The sequence below is a fragment of the Melanotaenia boesemani genome, chromosome 4, assembly GCF_017639745.1.
Source record: "Melanotaenia boesemani isolate fMelBoe1 chromosome 4, fMelBoe1.pri, whole genome shotgun sequence".
Lineage (NCBI taxonomy): Eukaryota > Metazoa > Chordata > Actinopteri > Atheriniformes > Melanotaeniidae > Melanotaenia > Melanotaenia boesemani.
Window position 1 is genome coordinate 22,924,706 of NC_055685.1, and position 20,895 is coordinate 22,945,600.

Genomic DNA, 20,895 nt, shown 5'->3' on the forward strand with positions numbered 1-20,895 from the left:
CATTAAAAAAAAAGAAAAGAAGAAAAAACAAAACAAAAGGGAAAGAGAAGTAAGAGTTACTAGTTTCCAGCTCTGGGAGTCTCCACATATTTATTACAAACAGTCTTTCTGATTCATTTTAGTTTGTCTGTATGTGGGTGAAATGGACTGCGTGTCCTTGAATGACAGTAAAAGGACATAGCAAAAAAAAAAAAAAGCAAAAAAAAAAAAAAAAAAGTGAGAAACAGGAGACGTGCATGCTAATGGTGTTTTTTCAGTATGAGTGCTAAACATCTACTGTATAAAAATTAGCTCAGTAGTGGGTGTGTGTGATGGAGAGCCTTGATGCCTGACTACAGAAACAGCACGAGCGTATGGCTGCTAATAAAAGGAAAAAGCCACTTCCAGACGAAAAAAAAAAAAAAAAAAGAAACGATAGTGGTACCAGTGGAGAGAGGAGGAGTGGAGACTGTTGTATGGGGTTAATGGACGCACTGTGTGGGTGGAGGGAGGGGAGATGGGCTTCTCCGTGGAGGATGTGGTGGTGGTGGAGATGGTGGGAGGGAGTAGCTGGGGGAGACCACTGTGGCAGGGGAGAGGAGAGAGACAGAGAGGGAGGGAAGCTGGTGAAGCCGCGGATATTCATGAGAACGGCAAGTGTTTTTCTTTTTTTTTTTTTTCGCCGTTGTGACACACCGCAATGTCCACAAACAGACAGCGAGAGTGGGGAAGACAGAGAGGGAAGGAGGAGAGTGAAAGCAAGACGAGGCTCAGCCCATCTTGCCATTGATCTTCAAGCGACCAAGGTGAGTGTGTTTTTATTCTTGCATCTTTCAGGCTGTGCATGTACGTGTGAATGTGTGTACATGTGTGATGGTCTAACACACACCCCTTGCAGAGATGATAGCAGGGTAATCCTCATGTATGCACGTTTTGTTTGGGTTTTTGTACATTAACATGTGGGTATTTTGTAGGAGAACAGCAGGTTGGTATTTAAGCTTCTGGTTGATGCATTGCTGCTTGGTTTTATAAGCTGCTTTATCTAGAGTGAAGGCTGTACTGGTGGCTGCCATGGTGTGTGTATGTGCTCAATTTGCTCGTTGTCTGTGCATATATATGTCACTGTGTCACTATGCATTTGTTGATTTCTCAGTACAGACCTGTTATTACTCTGATTCTGTGGTGGGTCTGCCATGAAAAGTCCTTTCACTGAGAGGGTGTGTTCTCAATGACCCTGGTAAAAGTCGTTATCACAGCTCTCTGTCTGCATTCAAGCTCAATCAGAAACACTCTGATATGCTGAATCTGTCCCATCCAATGGAATAAGGTCAACTCAGACTGCTCAGAGTACTTATATAACATTGAAAACATTGGTGTTGCAGTATCAGCTTGGAATTAGCTTTACTGTAGGTGAAGTTCCTGCAAGGCTACAGTAGACCAAAACATTTTGTTTGGTCTGCCTTCTTTCTGATTTGTTAGTTGGCAAAACATTCTGTGGGAATTTGGTCCAAAAATGACAATGCTCATTATTACTGTTTCACTTGATGATTTTGTTATGCATGAGATTATTAGTCTGAATAACAAACAGTCTACACAACAAGTACTGACTATGAGGGAAAAAGGTTTTCTAGGTTTATGTTTTGTCAAATTATTCACAACATGGATGCAGAACAGCAAATTGTAAATACTAGAGAGCAAAGATATGTCAAAGGTAAAAGTGATTACTCTCAACTTCTTGGCCATTCTGATTCTTCATTTCTTCCCACAGGGAGCAGATTCCAGCATGGATATCACAGGAAACCCAAGCAGGATTTTGGACATTTAAATTTCCCAGATGAGGCATTCAAATCCAGAAAGACTTGCCAAGCAAAGTTTGGATCTAAGTGACCAATCAGGTTGTGGAAAACCTTTCCCAAGACTAGGGAGACTCAATCCAAAGTCATCAATAATAGCTTTGGAGTCTTAATTGTTGCAGATTTTAATTTTTGATGGGATTAATTTACCACTTGCTTGCATCATGCGAACTGTCCTCCAATTTGGGTAACTATTTTAGAGAAATGTGAAAGGTTTTCTTTAGCAGCATCATCATGAACTCTAACCAGGATGTCCTATTGGCTTGTCAGGCCAAAGGAAAACAACACATGGTGACTATTGTTTTTTGAGTCAAATTTCCATTTTTGGCATTTTGGAAGTGCAGCACATCTAAACTTGGAGCTGCTGAGGGGCAAATAAATGCTCCTTTACCGTGTTGCAGCAGTGGGACACTTGATTTTGGCCATTTGAAAACTGAGGTGTGGGCGGAGCACAGGTGCAGCAATTGGCTAGCTGAGTCAGCTCCAATGGGGGCCGGTTGTGACCCGGTCTAACCCCAGTTTGAGCTTGCAGTGACCTTTGACCTCTCCGGTCCTGGCTCTCCACCTGCTCTGCTGCCTGGGTTCCGGAACGCTCCGCCCTGGGGCCCAGAACGAGCCAATCAGGATGAAGAAGAGCCGCAGCGTGCTGTCGGTGACTGGAGAAGAGGTAAGACGGAGATGATAAACAATGAGGAAAGAGCAGTTAAAACTTTATTGCAGCTACAGTAAGAGTAAATACCAGACTGTGGACAGTGTGTGTGTGTTTGAGATATACAAGACATGTGACTTTCACACATCGAGGCTTTCTTTGTTTCTGCCATCAAGATCTGTGCACGCTCTCAGAAGTAGGAGTGGTACAAGCCTGAGTATATGCTGGAGTTAGTGTCCTCCAGCATACAGTCATACAGCATGAACCACTGTCACAGTCCTCTATGTAAATGATCTCCTTCTAAATGAGTGCTCTATGCAAATGAGCTATTTTCTTTTTAAAGGTGACATCTTGGCAGAAGTATGTGACACTATGCATTATTCAAACACCCATTGATTATGCTAAGCAAAGTGCTCATATGCTTCAGTGTGTGTACTGTATGTGCGTGTGAATGCGAGCATCTATCCACATCTGGGTCTGGACAACATCAAACGCAGCATGGAAGCAACACGGCACTGTTGCCTAGCAACTGCTACCATTCCCCCAGTGTTTTGTTGCTACGGTACTGCAGTGCAGATCAGCCTCTAAGAGCTCAGTCTGTAGAGGCCCTATCTCAGACACACATAGACTGACACACTCACACATAGCCTAACTTACACATGCACTGTCTCACATGCATGTACACACACATACATAAACAGTTTATGGTGTGTGTTTCTGTGGAAGTTTCCTCACTTTTAAAATGGGAATATGGCAAACCAGCTCCTACTGATATGTGTGCGATCACCAGTTTCCTTTATTTTTATGACTAAAACTGATTTTCATTTAATTGTTAGAAAAACAGAGCAGTATTTTTCTGCTCTGTCTGACTCTATTCTTCAGTTACCATCATCGGCTTTCCCTCCCATCTCACAGGGGAATGACACAGAAGTAACGGTTGCTGAGGAGAAGGCGGAGTCATCTCGCTACAGCCGATCATACACGTCTGGGGCCACGCTAGGGGCTGAGCTACGCAGGGGGAGAAGCAGAAGACTCTCACCGAGTCTCCAGGTTCCAAGCATTGACACATTTGCATGCTTAGTGGTAGTGAAGAAAAAAACAACTATGGGCCCCAGCTGGCAGCCACCCTTCTTGTCTGTGCCTTGCAGCCTGTCACCTCTAATTTATTTAGAGGCCATGTCATAATAACATGATCTTGTAGGACAATTCAGCCATTTTACTACAAATTATTTTAATTTTATACTACAAGCAAACATTTATTTAAGCAGCTTTTCATATGTAGAAGACATAATTCAGAAAAGGTGAATGACTCCCACACTCCCAAAAATGTAAAGAAAATCTCAAAGTTTCAACTTGTTTAAGGTGACTGTATTGAGGAGAATATGAAGCACAGTGAAAGGCAATGTTTCTGACCTGGCTAAGATTGAAATGATAACTCACCAGCTGTTTCCAGTCTGAGACAACAAACAAACTAGAGTAAGTGATCGGGTTCTCCACAGATATGAGATAATATCCCAGATATTTCCAGAGATCAAAATCATTTCTAAAGAGGAGCTCTTTCCATTAATCTGATGTGGATGTCCACCAAAATTGTTGGTTTCCCTTTCTTAGGTTTTTTCCTTTCAGCTACTTATTCTACTGAATTACAAACAACACCACCATCCACTGGCAATAAAACACAGGCTGATTTACTGTATTCACTTCAAACTAGTCAATAGAAACATGTCCAATTCACAAAATGGTCTCTTGCTTAAAATCCTTTGTATATCAATACAACAGTCATACACTAATGCAATTTCATACACCTTTAAATATTAAGGGATCATTTTTAACTGAAAAAGAAAATTACCAAAAAAGTAAAGGAACTAGTTTTATGAACAAGGCAGTGTAATGTGAGAAGGTGCTGATACAGAATAGATCACAATTGGTTGTAGTATATAGTACTACTATATATACTCTAGTATTGTAGAGTAGAGGATATGGTGGAATATGTATACATATGTTGTCATTCACTGACCATAGTGAGGTCCGTGTAAAAGTACAGTAATGTAAAACCCCTCATGACCACACTGCTTTTTTAAGGTTTTCTTATTACCATTGGTCAGCTAGTGTCTTCCATGTTTCTTCTCTAAATGTAGAAACACCTGTTCAGTCATGTGAACGAAGTTTTTTACAGTTTTGTTGAGAAATTTATCCCCTGGTGCACGCTCCCTTTCCTAAGAACTGCTCATCAACCTTGATGTTAAATGTAATTATGTTCATTACAGATGGGACAAAAACAACAACAACAAAAACAAAAAAATGCTTGCATCCTAGAGATTCTGACCATCACTAAGCTGTGATGTGGGTCTGCAGAGGAGTAACTTCAGCTGTTACAAAGATGGACAAGAAAATCCCATCTTGTGCAATCTTATTAAGTTCTTTTATGCTGCCACTGCAAAAAGAGCAACACTGTAAAAATATGACTATGTCTGTGCTTTGTTGGAGGCAGTTGTAGTCATCCTCCATGTCTTGGAGCCATTCAAGAATATTGATTTCACTCCTCCCGTAGGCTCACCACCTGCAGGAGGGGCCATAGGGGTTGGGTGCATTGTGAGCTGGGCGGCTGCCAAAGGCGGGGACCCTGGCGGTCTGATCCTCGGCTGCAAAAGCTAGCTCTATGGATGTGGAATGTCACCTCTCTGGCGGGGAAGGAGCCTGAGCTGGTGCGCGAGGTTGAACGGTTCCGGCTAGATATAATTGGACTCACCTTGACGCACCACTGTCCTTGAGAGGGACTGGACCCTCTTCCATTCTGGAGTTGCTCCCGGTTAGAGGCGCCGAGCAGGTGTGGGCATGCTCCGACTTGGTGCCTGTACGTTGGGTAGCCTCCCTCCGCCTTCGGGTGGGGGAACGGGTCCTGATTGTTGTTTGTGCTTATGCACCAAATAGCAGTTCAAAGTACCCGCCCTTTTTGGAGCCCTGGGGTAGCTGGTGCTGGCGCTCTTCTCTCTGGGGCTGAGGTCGCTGAGTTGGTTAAAAAACTCCTTGGTGGCAAGGCCCCGGGGTGGATGAGGTCCGCCCAGAGTTCCTTAAGGCTCTGGATGCTGTAGGGCTGTCTTGGTTGACACGCCTCTGCAGCATCGCGTGGACATTGGGGACAGTTCTCCTGGACTGGCAGACTGGGGTGGTGGTCCCCCTCTTCAAAAAGGGGTGTGCTCCAACTACAGGGGGATCACATTCCTCAGCCTCCCCGGTAAGGTATATTCAGGGGTGCTTGAGAGGAGGGTCCGTCAGATAGTCGAACCTCGGATTGAGGAGGAGCAGTGTGGTTTTCGTCCCGGCCGTGGAACAGTGGACCAGCTCTACACCCTCTTTGGGGTCTTTGAGGGGGCATGGGAGTTTGCCCAGTCAATCTACATGTGTTTTGTGGACTTGGAGAAGGCATTCGACCGTGTTCCCCGGGGGTACTCCGGGAGTATGGGGTGCTGGACTCACTTGTAAGACCTGTCCGGTCCCTGTACGACCGGTGTCAGAGCTTGGTCCTCATGCCCCAAGTGGAGGAGTTCACGTATCTCGGGGTCTTGTTCACGAGTGAGGGAAGGATGGAGCGGGTGATCGACAGGCGGATCGGTGCGGCGTCTGCAGTGATGCAGACTCTGCATCGGTCTGTCGTGGTGAAGAAGGAACTGAGCCAAAAGGCAAAGTTCTCGATTTACCAGTCGATCTACGTTCCTACCCTCACCTATGGTCATGAGCTGTGGGTAGTGACCAAAATCACAAATTTCCCTGAGGAATTTCCAAAGGGATTAATAAAGTATTTCTGATCTGATTTCTGAAAAGAACGAGATCGCGAGTACAAGCGGCCAGAATGAGTTTTCGGCGCAGGACGGCCGGGCTCTCCCTAAGAGATAGGGTGAGAAGCTGGGTGATCCGGGAGGGGCTCAGCTGCTCCTCCACATCGAGAGGAGCCAGATGAGGTGGCTCGGGCATCTGGTTAGGATCCTCCTGGACGCCTCCCTGGTGAGGTGTTCCGGGCACGTCTCACCGGAAAGAGGCCCTGGGGAAGACCTAGGACATGCTGGACGGACTACATCTCTCGGCTGGCCTGGGAACGCCTCGGGATCCCTCCGGATGAGCTGGTGAATGTGGCCAGGGAGAGAGAAGTCTGGGTTTCCCTGCTTAGGCAGCTGCCCCCGCGACCCGACTCCGGATAAGGGGCTGAAAATGGATGGATGGATTTCACTTCTGAGATGAAGATCTGCATTTTAATTTATTTAGATAAGACCTTAGAGCTCCAAATATTCTCTAATTTATATTTGCTACTTTGGCTTTGCCAATCCTTGCTTTGATGTCTGTAGCAAGGCAAGGACTGGGAATAACTTTGCACCGTTAAAAACCGCACACTGTTGGGGTCCTTAATACAAGAAGAGTATTAAGAGTAATTTTTACTGAATAATAGTCTGATTTCTGTGTATTTTACTAAATGATTTCCTTAAATCAAAAAGCAGTAAACATGGTGCCTGGAGGAAGGTGTCATCTTGGCCAATTACAAGCTTTTTTTGAACTGGACAAAGTGTGTTTGCACCAAAAATATACATATATCAATCCTCCTTCCTCTATAAAATCTTCTTTTGTCTCATCAGGTACCCTGCTGGCTCCGTCCTCGAGATCGCACCCGTTCGCCAGAGGTTCTGAGCGATATGTCGCGCCCCACAACTCTTCCACTTCGTATCCCACCTCGCATCTCCATCACACAAGCAGACACTGACAGGTTCACACACAGTTACACCTTTTTTCAAAGTTTTTCCTTTACAAAGCTTTATAGGAAACTTATTCTCTTTCTTCTTTAATTATCTTTACTACATTCCAGTTATGAAGCAGAAAATGGCGTATCCCCTGGTCATACTCCTCTGGGTTCCCAGAGTCCAAGCCTCACCTTGCATACCTCCTTCCCTCAGGGCCAGAGAAGAGAGTCCTTCCTGTACCGCTCTGACTCTGACTATGACATGTCACCTAAGACTGTCTCTCGTAACTCTTCCCTTGCTTGTGAAGGGTGAGACATTAATAATACTTAAAAAAAAACTCTGTTTTCAGAAGTCTATCCATCTCATATGCTCCTTCAATCTCTCTTTCCAACTTCTACAACTGTCCCTCCCTCTCTTAGGCACACAGCAGAGGACTTTATTGTCACACCTTTTGCTCAAGTAAGACTAACAAGTTTCTTTTAGCTTAATGAAAAGTCTTTCATACTGCTTCTAATGTAACCATTTCCAGTCTATTTTTTGCTTTAGTAATATTTAGGCATTTGCTTCTTATCTGGACATCCACATTTGTCTGGTGTTGTTTTATATACATATGCAGTTATGCTCTGATGTGTTGTGGTGATCCAGGTTCTGGCCAGTCTGCGATCAGTGCGGAGTAACTTCACCATCCTTGCCAATGTCTCTACACCTACAGTCAAGTCAGTACCATCAAATTGTCTTCTAAAGCCTCATTTGCACAAATGGGTGTGTGTCAGTGATGTAAGGCCGTGGTTCCCAGCCTGGGGTCCGGGTCCCCCAAAGAGCACAATGTCCCTGAGGCTTTGAACATTAAGAGTCATTGTGATTTCTATTTATTTATTTTTTATTTAAAAAAAAGAGCCGTTGTTATTAATTTTCACACATTGTCCCTATTTTAAGAAAAAGAAATAAGGCTATATGTTAATTTAATTAACTTAATTTAACTTTGGCTTTATCGAAGGACAGGACTACATAATTTATGGTGAGAATCTCACTTTTGAAAGCATAAAACCAAGTATGGTTTCATCATGGGGTGGGGCAGGAGGTTCATAGCTTTTTAGTATATGCATGAAGGGGGTCCCCGAAAAAAAGAGGCTGGGGACCACTGATGTAAGGAACGGTTAGGGTGAGGATATGGTTTGTAAACTGTAACCTCACTGCATTCCCACAGCCAACCGTAACCTTACCTGAGAGGCAGAGTATCAGCCGGATAGCTATAGATGCCTCAGCTACGTAATAGCATGACCCCATCACAGCACAGCTCCTTCCTTAAAGTATAACCAAAAACATCCATCTGTCATCCAACAGTTTGTGTTCCTTCTTCTTAGCGGTGTAACACCATTTTAAACATAGATTTAATCAACAAAAAGACAATTTCTTGCTGTTAACAAGGAGCCATTATTACTTTGTTTTTATGCCAAGTCACATAGGAAATTACTTTCTTTCTTTTTTTTTTTAAACCAATCAATGGGTTGCAGTGTGTCAAGCTCCAACCTTTTGGGTCAGTTCGGTTGGGTCGGTACCCCAATGGAAGGGTTCCAAATAAGTAGAAGAGGTCGAGTATTTAGGTACCCTTCCTAGTTTTCATGTGTGGAAATTAAAAAAAAAAAAAAAAAAAAAAGCGCCCCGACCCAGCTCTCACTCATGGGTGGAAACAGAGCTAAATATACTTAAGACTTACGAAAATTATGCTCATCTCTACAATACTCTAGATGTAAAATAAAGTTTTAAGACTCATAATGCACAGTTTTATAGAGGTATTTTGATATCTTTGATCAAATGTATTTTATCAATATGAGAGTAATTTCTTGTTTTCAGCGTCATGTAACTGTGTTTTTCCTCTCAAATACACCGTTGCATGCACAAATGTCCTGCACAGTTCATGTGAACTTTTTCTTTTCTGATTGTCTCTGTTTGCTCTCATATAGTTGTAAAATGAGCAGCACAATATCTGAGTTTAAAAACAATGAATCTTGCTTTCAGATAAAACATTTATATTTTGTTAAAGATAACAATATACTGTTATATGTGTGTATATATACTATATACACATCAGTGGTTAGTTCTCTGGTGCAACTCAAACAGAACATTTTTAAATTCTTAATGTAGACCTTGTTGTGTTCCATATTGGTGAAGCAAAAAAAAAAAAAAAGAAAAAAAAAAAAAAGTAATATAAGCTATTGCTATATTTAAAGTAATAAAGACACACTTTTAAATTCTTAAAACAAACTTATTACAACTAAGTCAGAAAAAACTAAATTTAATTGTGAAAAGAAATGTGAAACAACATACATACAAGAGTAAGAACCTGGAGAGAAGTTGTTACTCACCTCGTCCAATCTGAAATCTTGTTGCTGATCACAATTCTGTGTTTTTAGGAGGTCTCCTCTTGGTGGACTGTGTGTCAGTCCCAGGGCGACACTATCAGACCAGCAGTACCAGCAGCTCGCCCTTGACACACTGGAGGAGCTGGACTGGTGCTTGGACCAGCTGGAGACCATTCAGACGCATCGCTCTGTCAGTGAAATGGCTTCCAACAAGGTATTCAGTTATCTGTAAACCATCCAGTCCAACCAACATCAGCAGATGCAGTTTGTAACAAATACATCACTATCATTGTGCATTTTGACATTTGTTATGACTTAAAAAAATTTTATATCTATTCATTGCATATTTGTAAATGCTCAAACAGCTATACATATAGTCATGTATTTGGCAAGATGGTCCTTTATATTATTTAATCAGTAGTTTCTATACAACTTTAAACTGCTGGGCTTAAGCTGTAGCTTTCTTTTGTATATTATTCCACTGAAGATGAGAAATAAAGTAGCAAGAAAACAATGTCAGACTAATTCAGACTGCACATCTGTTCTTTTTCTTCTCATTCTGCCATAGTTTAAGAGGATGCTGAACAGAGAGCTTTCCCATCTGTCAGAGATGAGTCGCTCTGGGAACCAGGTGTCCGAATACATCTCCAGCACCTTTCTGGGTGAGTGAGACCAAAATCTGATTTCTGGTAACATCACATTTATGACTTCTTGGCACATAAAAACAGCAAATTTTTCCACGTGTGTTTGCCCATCAATCTGTAGATAAGCAGAACGAGGTGGAAATCCCATCTCCGACGCTCAAAGATAAATCTATGAGTCACATCAGTGGAGTAAGGAAACTGTCTCACAGCTCCAGCCTCTCCAGCGCTTCGATGCCTCGCTTCGGTGTCAACACAGATCAGGAGGACGAGCTTGCCAAGGTGTTGTTTTCTGTCTGGGTCATTGTGACTCACAAAGAACAAGTTGCACAAATCAACAGATTTCTGGTTTGACAGCAAGATATTTTAGACAACTTGGTGACTTGGTAGAAATTCCTCTTTTCTTCAACACTGTTTTATTTCCATATTAGTTTATTGTTCTGTCTGTATGAAAGTACAGATACATTTGCAACAAAATGACTCATAAAGTAGTAATTTAGTAAATTAAAGCCATAGAATATTGTATAAAAGTTAAAAGTAACCATTTGAAGGCCAATTTATCCAGTTGTTTCAATATAAACTATCTGAACCTTTTATTTTCATATAATTAGAATAATATCACACTAGTCTGATTTAAGATATGATAAAGAACAGTGTACTGAAAATTTTAAGTAGTACTGACAAAGGATTTGCCAGGAATCGCTCCTGCAGCCAACATCTTCAAACAGTAAACTTTGTTAAAGCTATGGATGAGAAAAAGCTTGCTGCTCTGAATCTGCTCCATCTGCAGTGATGTCAGCTTTACTTTCATCCATGTTGTTAATTAGCAGCTCTTCTAGTCACAGACATCATATCTGAGTTGCCCTCGAGCCCGTTTAGTTACATCCTGTTATGTATGTTGTGTGCTGATAAATACATAAAGAGATTCTGTTCACATTGTTTAACTCCAATTCAATTCAGAGCTAAACAGATCAGGTTGTATGGCTCACAATGGTAAATATGCTTTTCAAACAGCCTACATGTGAATTAGAGACATTTCTGTGTTCCGTTTGCATAGACAACAACAGAAAACAGTACATTTGTGAGACCACTCAGGAAGCAATACAGGAAGAGATTTAAAAGGGGTGAAGGAATGAGATGGCTAGCTTTTGCGGTTCAAGCGGCTATTTTTAGCAGTACTGTTGTGCTTCAAATTGCACAGAATCCAATATATCTTCTTTTAGCGCATGTAGAAGTGTCACAGTTCAGATTTGATGTTGGAATCTCATGATCAGACTTCTGTGTCCTTGACTCCTCTCAGCCCTGAAAAAAATTAAATGAGTCACTTAAGAGAAAAAAGTCTTATTGAGCCATTTAATGTCCTGAGCAACCATTTGATGAAATTTGTGGAAGTAAACCTAACTGAGCCATCTCCACCTCTACCTGTGTAGGTATGTCGGCTGAATGCAAAAAGTGAGTATATCTTATGCCATTAGTTTGTCACATTTTTTAAGCATAAGTTAAATAAGTGACACCTAAATATGTTGTTTTAAAACCTGTGTTATTATTGTTATTACCTCAAGTGAATTAAGAAAATATAAAGAAAGAAATTTACTCAGGTATTTTTCTCAGTGAAGGTTAAATCATTTCAGCCTGGTGATGAGTAAGTGCCTACATATCAGTGCCCCAACCATGTAGACTGAAATCAGTAGTAATGTTGTGCAGCCATTCAGCAATGCAAAAAAAAAAAAAAAAAAAAAAAAAAACGTCAAAAAACTTAAACTTTTGTGTTACTTCCATATAATTACTTCCAACTTTAAGCTTTGTATTTGACATAGACATTATCAACCCTGTAATATACCAGAATATTACATTTCAAAGCAACCAAAAGGTAACAGTGGTATGATGTTGTTCACATTCTACATGTGAAATTTACTCAGTCTGTTGCATCAAATGTTCAGAAAGCAAAAAAGATGGATGGTAGCTACTGTTGGTTCGTTAGTCTCAAGCTGAAGTATATAAGTAAAAAAAAAGTACTTCACAACAGTAAATGCACACAGTTCATTAAGAACCTGAGCTGTGAGTCAGTCAGAGCAGTCACTTATATTCTCAATCCATCTGTGGACACCCTGTCACAGAGACTGAACAGTCAGTTATTTTGAGAGACTTGAAAGGGACGTCTGCCCTGTGATCATTGTTCAAAAAGACACCAGGAGCCTAAACCATGCCTAACAGTGATGCTTTAGAAGCTGGATAATAGCATCGCTGGAAAATATTACCTTTAATCCTCCAACTAGTTTAACATCCATGTTTCTTTTAGCTGTTATTTGACTTTTTTTTTCCGCTTGAACAATAATTTAATAGTTCATTTTAAGAGGTTTTTTGTAAGAGCAATTGAGAGTTATTAAATGAAGCAAGTTAACTGTTTTTTGGGGGGGTTTTCTTTCTTTTTAGGGTAAATAACTATTGTGTTATTTCTTTTATTAGAAAAATGTCAGTTTTTTTTATTTGTATGTAAATAAATTAAGCTAAGTAAGATGCTGACTATTTAATCATCTTGGTTTGTTTTTCTGCCTGATGTGAAATTCTGCAGCACACATAGATATTGCGTTGATACGCTGAACATATGAATAAACCATCTGTGCTTGACACTTTAAAATGCATCTGAAGAATCTGAAGACCTGCAAAAGCTTTTAAGGTCATTATTGTTTTGCTTTTGCTTGGTCTCTTACTTTAGGGATCCCCGACTCCGGTCCTTAAGCCACACTATCCTGCAGATTTTCCATGTTTCTCTGCTTCAACACACCTGACTCAAATGAATGGATCAAAAGCAGAATTGTGCAGAGCTTGTCAGAAATCCATTTAATTCAAATCAGGTGTGTTGCAGCAGAGAAACATCTAATCCCTGCTTGATAGTGGGACTTAAGGACCAGGGTTGGGGATTACTGTCTTACTTGACAATTCATGTTGCATATTTCTGTGTTTGTATGTGGTGTTTAACCAGGAGCTGGAGGATCTGGACAAATGGAGTTTTAACATATTCAGAGTAGCAGAATTCTCAAACAACAGACCACTTAGCTGCATCATGTACGCCATCTTCCAGGTAAAAAGAGGCTGAATCTGCAGGACTCTTCTCTCTTGAATAGTTTGTGACCCCGCTGGTGTGCACTGTTTCGCCTATTTGTGAAATTCTGGCTTCTCTTCTCCCTCCTCAGGAGCGGGAGCTGTTAAAGACATTTCGTATTCCTGTTGACACCTTTGTCACTTATGTGATGACCCTGGAGGACCATTACCATGGAAATGTAGCATACCACAACAGCCTCCATGCTGCAGATGTCACCCAGTCCACGCATGTCCTGCTCTCCACACCTGCTCTGGATGTAGGTTAACATACACACATATAAAGACACGGTGATGATGAAGGATTTGTGATAACACATGATTTAAAATTACTGATTCAAATTTTAATGAATACTGTAGCACATAAACTCAAAATGGACTAAAGTCATCAGCATTATTAAATATTTTGAGTACTTTGATTCAAGCTTGATGTAACAATGTTGTCATTCATTAATTAACACTAATACAGAACTTCTGGGGTCCCGGACACTGTTTCCATTTCACCCCTGTTTCAGGATCTGTACAGAAATGTTTACTAACACAAAATATACAAATAGTTTCTTCAGATTTACCAGAATTAATTAAAAAACAATTTAACAGTTTTCTCACCACATTCAATAGTTTCACTCAAAATATGAAAATTACAACTGAAAACCAATAACTACCATTTTTATAATTATATTTATTTATAAGTGTTTTGTAGTTTTATGTAACATTGTGAGCTGAAATTCAGTCATGGATTATTATATTATTTAATCAACAGGATTAAACAGTATTGTAATAATCAGTTTTCAAATATAATAACTTAAGAAATAAAATGGTTTAGTGGACAGTACATTTTACATATAACTCTTTATCTAATCTTAACTTAATGCATTATGACAAGAAGCAGCCAATACAATACTGAATTCTAAAGAAAAGGGGGGGACAAAAAACAAATTCAGCTTGAACTCCTTAGTCATCATCACCATTTAAAAAAATCCCTACTATTATTTTAAGTACATCATTTATGAGAAACAACATATTATTACAACTACAGCTATTTGTATTTAAGTTATGTGATGGTGTTAGATGGGAGTAGTTACTAAAAAGTTATTCGTCACAACAAGATATAAATATTTAATATTCAGTGGATGAATTGCTTCTGGTTCTTTCTCTAAAGTTTACCAAAATTATTAAAAGCATGTAGAGTTGTCTAGGACTTATAAAAAGTTATTGTTATGTTATTATACGGTAGTAACTTATTTTTTTCCAAAATAATCATTTCATCATTTGCTCATTTACCTGAGTTCCAGGTAGTTAATATGTGAGATAATACAAATAACATTAATAGTTTTATCTGACATATCAGTATAAACTTTTATTATTTCTTTCTCACAATTTCCTTTATTTGTATCTTGTTGTGAGAACAGCAACATAATATCAGCATTTAAAATGTTACTGCATGTCTGTTAAAAGCAAGGGTGGTGCCAAAGGGGTAGCATGGGGTGCCACGGCCCATCCCTTTCATCTAACTGCCTCCTCAAGTGCCAGCCAATGTCTAGACAATAAAAATCTAATAAATATTCAGTGTAAACTGACCTTTACATGGGTAAACTTCAGAATGCTCAAGTGTAAGTGGATGTGACATGTGATGTACTTCTATATGATGTTTTAAATCAACATTACCATCTTCTTGATTATAAAGCAGCCTTTATACAGCATCATCTTGCCAGCTGTCTGTGTGGGTGATAAAATTGGTCTGTGCAAACTGTTTACTTTTTATGGTGATTATGTAAAAGTCATAAAACAACATAGAATAATGCAAATGAGTTTGCATAGTTAAACAGCCAAGAATGGCAAAGAATCACTGATAAAACTTGTGATTTTTGTTCAAACCAAGATTTTCTCATTATCAGTGAAGTGTAAGTCTGTCCGCAGTAGTAATGCAGTGCAGAACAATCGTAAGAAAAATGTCTATGAATAAATATAATTGGCTATTTGGTTTACTAGTTACATTTGATGACAAATAATTACACACAAACACATATATTTGTGCCCCTGCATTGTTTCTTCTCCCCCCATCAAAGACTTTCTAAGGAGAAAACTCAATTGGACATCTGACTAAGCAACAACATCTGTAAAGACAACAAATACTCTGAAATGACAGATATAGCCATGCTATAGCCAATGGTATGTTTTAAAGACTAGATTTTCCACTTATCCACTTTAAATTATTTACTTTTACACCCCCTTCCTCCACTTTTCTTTTAAAACTGCAATAAGTTTGCTAACTTGCTTTGAAGCTCTCAAAGTCGTCATCTTTCTTCACAATCTGGTCTCATCCTTTCAGGCCGTCTTCACTGATCTTGAGATCCTGGCTGCTTTGTTTGCTGCAGCTATCCATGATGTAGACCACCCTGGAGTTTCCAATCAGTTCCTCATCAACACCAGTAAGTGTGCAAAAACTCTGAAACACAAGCCTTGAAATCTGTACAACGTGCGTTCACACCTCGTCTTCTATGCTCAGACTCTGAATTGGCCTTGATGTATAACGATGAGTCAGTACTGGAGAACCACCACCTCGCTGTGGGCTTCAAGCTCCTGCATCAGGAGAACTGCGACATTTTCCAGAACCTCACCAAGAGGCAGCGCCAGAGCCTTCGCAAGCTTGTCATCGATATGGTGAGGGCCTTTGCAGCTAAACTGTAACCAAACCATTTAATCATCAAACATATGTAGTATTTGTTTTCTTTGCCAGTTTTAGACTGTTCTTAAGAAGTATCTACCATTCTAGGATATTTATAGGATATGATCTTTAATGTGATTCATACTCATCGTTGTATAAACCTTGATCCCTTTTGATCTACAAGGCTGTCTGAAAGAATATGTGACAAAGGTTCAAAGAAAGAAGTAAGAAAAAGATGAGTTTTGGATGGGGTAGTTCAGATCCTACTGTCTGTCTGCAGGTGTTAGCTACAGACATGTCCAAACACATGACTCTGCTGGCTGATTTGAAGACCATGGTAGAGACAAAGAAAGTGACAAGTTCTGGTGTTTTGCTCCTGGACCACTATACAGAGCGGATACAGGTAACTTGTTATCAATATTTCCACCAAGGATCATCAAAATATTTCTGTATCATGGCAATACAAGTTTTAACACACAGAGAAATAATATGATATAAAATCAATGTACAATTATCTCATATGTGCATGCTGAAGGTGCTGAGGAACATGGTGCACTGTGCAGACCTGAGCAACCCCACCAAGCCGTTACCACTATACAGGCAGTGGACGGAGAGGATCATGGAGGAGTTCTTTCGACAGGGTGACAAAGAACGAGAAAGAGGGATGGAGATCAGCGCCATGTGTGACAAACACACTGCCTCTGTAGAGAAGAGTCAGGTATTGAACCTTTCTTTTATTGTTAATACAGTGGAGATGTCATTTTAGTTTAAATGCAGCAGACAGAATAGATTTAGACTCCTCAGTTCGGTCCCATGTGGGCCGCAGTCCTGCAGGATTTCAATGTTTCCCTGCTTCATCATATTTGACTCAAATTAAATGGATCCAACAGTCTATGAAGTTCTGCACAATGGCTCATTCATTTGCGTCAGGTGTGTTGGAGCAGTGATGCATTGAAAACCTGCAAGACTGCAGCCCTTGTAGGACTAAATTTAGTAGCCCTGGAATAGCTGATCCATGAAAAAGTAAGCCTGTGTGCCTGGTGGACAAAGTAATAGACACACTAACACTATCTCTGAAAATAAAAACTAAAAAGTCCACATGTAAGTTCACCAAAGAAAGCTTTTTTTTCTCTCTCTTACTCTGTTGCTGAACTGCCCATAAGTTTTGGTTTGTAGTTAGAGCTTTTCTTCACAGTGTACAGTGAAATTATTTTTAAAGTATTTTTCTCTTAAGACTGCTTAGCGGCTAGTTTGTCATACTCAAGGCAAGGCAAGTTTATTTGTATATCACATTTCATGTATAAGGCCATTCAAAGTACTTTACATAAAGTATTAAAAGCATTACAGCAGGGTGCAGGAAGCAATAAAAAGTACATTAAAAACAAACTTTAAAAAGAAATAAAAGGAATTAAATAAAACCAGAAAAAGGTTAAATAAAATATATAAAATGCAAGAAATAAAAGAATATATTTTGGCCCTAAACCATTTAATGTAGTGTACTCCAACTGAATCCTTTCTGAGAAATCAGAGGGCCAATCATAAGGAGCCTTTTGGAGATCGGCCCTTAAAGAAACAGGAACGAAAATAGATGAGCATTGACAATAAGAAACACACACGACTCACAAAAAGTTAGGGATATTTGGCATTTTGTATATCATTCTTACCTGGAGTATATGGTCATTTGAATGAAATCCACTGACAAATATGGGTCTACTCTTAAACCTGCTAAGAGTTTCTGACCTGAGCCAATTGCTGGGGATTTCTCAAATGTTGGTCCTTCAAGATTGTTCATAGATGTTCAAATAATAAAAAGAGTCTCTTACAATCTCCTCTAGCTCAGCTATTTTAAGGATTTTAGGTTTTATTTTAAGCTTGTATTTTTTTCCCCACATCACTGTTACAATCTCGCACACAAAATCTACCAATTGTCTTTTGGACATTGTTCCAAAAAAAAAAAAATGTTTGGGAGGCTGTGAGACAATCCTTTCTCTTATTGTAAATACTAGTCTTAAAATAGAACTGTCCCATCCTCTTTTAAACATGCAACTATATAAAGGCCCACTTGTCAATGTCACTAGGAACTCAACAAGGATAAATTTGGGATCAATTTTATACTGTCTATATGCTTCCCTTGAGCTACATTTCTCATTCCATTTCTACGCAGATGATACACCAATCTACCTGCACTAAATCATAAAGACTCCATACCACTTATATCTGTCCAAAACTGGTGGTTATTTTTGGGTTCCCTAGTTTCTCAGTAGATTTAGAAACCCTCCTAAGGCCCATTTATGCTAACTTACGTATGTAAATAGCGTTTTCTATTTTAAACGTTGCTATAAGTTGGCAACGTTGCTATAAGTTGACAGCAGGCTTGGAAAAATTTAACAGCTTAAAAAATTAGGGGCTGTCAAAATTAATGCGTTAATGCAAAGATATTAATTAGTGGGTTCTTGACCGTCTAACGTTGGACAATTTAATTCAGCATGTTTTCAGTATGTTGCAACTTTCATGATGGCACAAAGAGGAAGTCAGAGCAGAAAATTTTCCTAATTTAGGACATTAGATTTATGGATCATTTTATCCACACTGAACAAAAAAAGTTGAATCTGCATTTCCAAAAATGTTAAACTGTGTATTTAGCCCATCTATAAGCATCACTTCAGATAAATCAAAAGTATTTTCCATGTAATTCTTTCTTAGGTGGGTTTCATTGACTATATAGTCCATCCGCTGTGGGAGACATGGGCTGACCTGGTGCATCCAGACGCCCAGGAACTACTGGACACACTGGAAGAGAACAGGGAATGGTACCTGAACACCATGCCCCAGTCTCCTTCACCTCCTCCCGACAGGCACCTCCAGCATGATCGCTTCCAGTTTGAACTCACCCTTGAGGACCTGGAGCAGAACAACCACAACCACATACACCTAAGGAGCAGCAGTGGGAGGAGTGGCAGGAGCGACCGGAAAGCCATTTGTATTGACAATGCAGACAGAATGCAGGACGACCACACAGAAGCAAATGGGGAGGAGCAGAACCATGATGAAAATGAGAAATACGATGAGGAGATTCTCAACAGCAAACAGAATGGGGTTCAGGAAGAAGAGGAGAAAACTGGAGAAGGAGAGGGTGAAGAAACAGAGGAAGTGCAGGAAGATAGCCAAGTTCAAGAGGAGCAAACAGAGGAAACAGAGAAAGCAGAGGAAGTGAATGGTACAGCACAAGATGAGGACATAAAAGAAGAAGAGGACAAAAAAGAAGAAATGGAGGAGGAAACACAAAAAGAAAGAGAAAATGATAAAGTAGAAGGTGAGGACGGTGGAGAAAATGAGGACGAAGATGAGCAGGAAAATGTGGAAGAGATAAACATGGAAATAGATGAAGAAAACAAAGAGGAGGAAATTGAAATCGAAGAGGCAGAAGTGGAAGCAGAGACAGAGGAGAAGGTGGACGAAAAAGAGGGAGATGTAGAAGAAGAAGATGGTGGGGAGGAGAAGGTGGAAGAAGAGGAAACAGAAATGGAAGATAAAGTTGAGGAGGAGCAGGGAGAGACAGAGGAGAATGTGGAAGAGGAAACACCTCATGAGGTCGAAGAAGATGAAGTTCAAGAAGAAGAGGCAAGTTAGTTGACATATTAACAGGGTCAGCATGGAAAAATGTTAAGGAGAGATAAAAAGGGCCAGAGAGACTCGAGCAGACAGCAGTATAGCTGTAGATGAGGACAAAGATCTAAGGATGGCCTTCTTTTGATAATATGTGGCATCCACTTTATCAGTGACTTGCTCATCTGAAGGCCAGTGGTCAACTTCAGATGTCTTAAAAAACTCAGTGACATTTAAGACTACAGCACTGCTGATATGGAAACAAACCCTTTCTGGACATTTCTGAACAGCCAAATTATTGGAGCAAGCTTATCAGGCAGCAGCGACAGACTAGAGTCTTCTTCACCTGGTGTCTGTGCATCTTTCACTGCCGTTGGGGACAAACTGGGGAATAACAATAATAAAAGTGGGGGTGGGGTCAATCAACCTTTTGTAGCTCCTAGGAAAAAAAAAATTTAAAAGTGCTGAAATACATACATGCAAATAAGTGTGTGCCTGTTCTCCCGTTCTTATAGACTATCACCCATTGTCTCTTGGTCACCGTCTCCGTCTTATTGATGAGGAAAATGATGGAAAAACAGCAACCCTAAACTCAAAGAGTAGCTGTTAATAGAATGACAGAAAACTAGAGAAAAAAAATAAGCAAATAACTCTGGAAGGTTGGATTTGTCTTGTTATATTTACAAAAAAAACCTTCCACCTGTGAACAGGACGAACACCTTTGAGCTATGGCCAGGGAGCAATGTAACCTCCTCACATACTAACCCTAAAGCAACAATGCCGGATTTCTGACACCATTTCTAAATATGTGGACTACCGTTTTTGCAAAGTGGAAACATTTGCAGCTTAAAAGGCTGATCTATTGTATGTGTCAATGTTGATTCATGTGAAAAGAAAAAATAAGTGTTTATCCCCTTGTGACATTGTCACCTGAATTGTGCCAAACTGTCCCACAACCAGCACTGAGCAATCCAGCTTCCAACCAGAGGGGCTACTCATCACAAAGCAATGAATATGTGGGACCAGGCCAGCGGGTGTGACGGTCTTCCACAAATTTTTCTTTTTTTTGTTTTGTAAAATTGTATTTGGCACTTTATCTTACACTTCTGTTACATATATGTACATAATAAACATGTATTTTAATCTGCTGATGTCATATAATAAATATGATCAATTCATTTACTGGTCTTTTTCCTTTGCAGAAATACTTTGGTTTGAAATCAGAGTGAATACAGGTATCTGTAACAATTTTGTCAAGTTGTTAACTGTACATGTCAGTTCTATGAAAATGTCTACTTTACCTTTCCTCC

General features: G+C 40.0%; 1 protein-coding gene across 1 annotated transcript; it reads left to right on the forward strand.

Annotated features, from left to right (window-relative positions):
- The first annotated feature begins 568 nt into the window (after positions 1-568).
- LOC121638277 (cAMP-specific 3',5'-cyclic phosphodiesterase 4C-like) lies at positions 569-20,763 on the forward strand. The gene is made up of 17 exons (XM_041982963.1): positions 569-785; positions 1,748-2,499; positions 3,397-3,531; positions 7,107-7,234; positions 7,334-7,516; positions 7,628-7,667; positions 7,854-7,924; positions 9,623-9,785; positions 10,140-10,233; positions 10,337-10,494; positions 13,196-13,294; positions 13,407-13,571; positions 15,644-15,743; positions 15,821-15,975; positions 16,260-16,382; positions 16,515-16,697; positions 18,683-20,763. Exons 2-17 carry the CDS (start codon positions 2,458-2,460, stop codon positions 19,607-19,609), a joined length of 2,766 nt encoding a protein of 921 aa, XP_041838897.1. The 5' UTR covers positions 569-785; positions 1,748-2,457; the 3' UTR covers positions 19,610-20,763.
- The last annotated feature ends 132 nt before the right edge of the window (positions 20,764-20,895 follow it).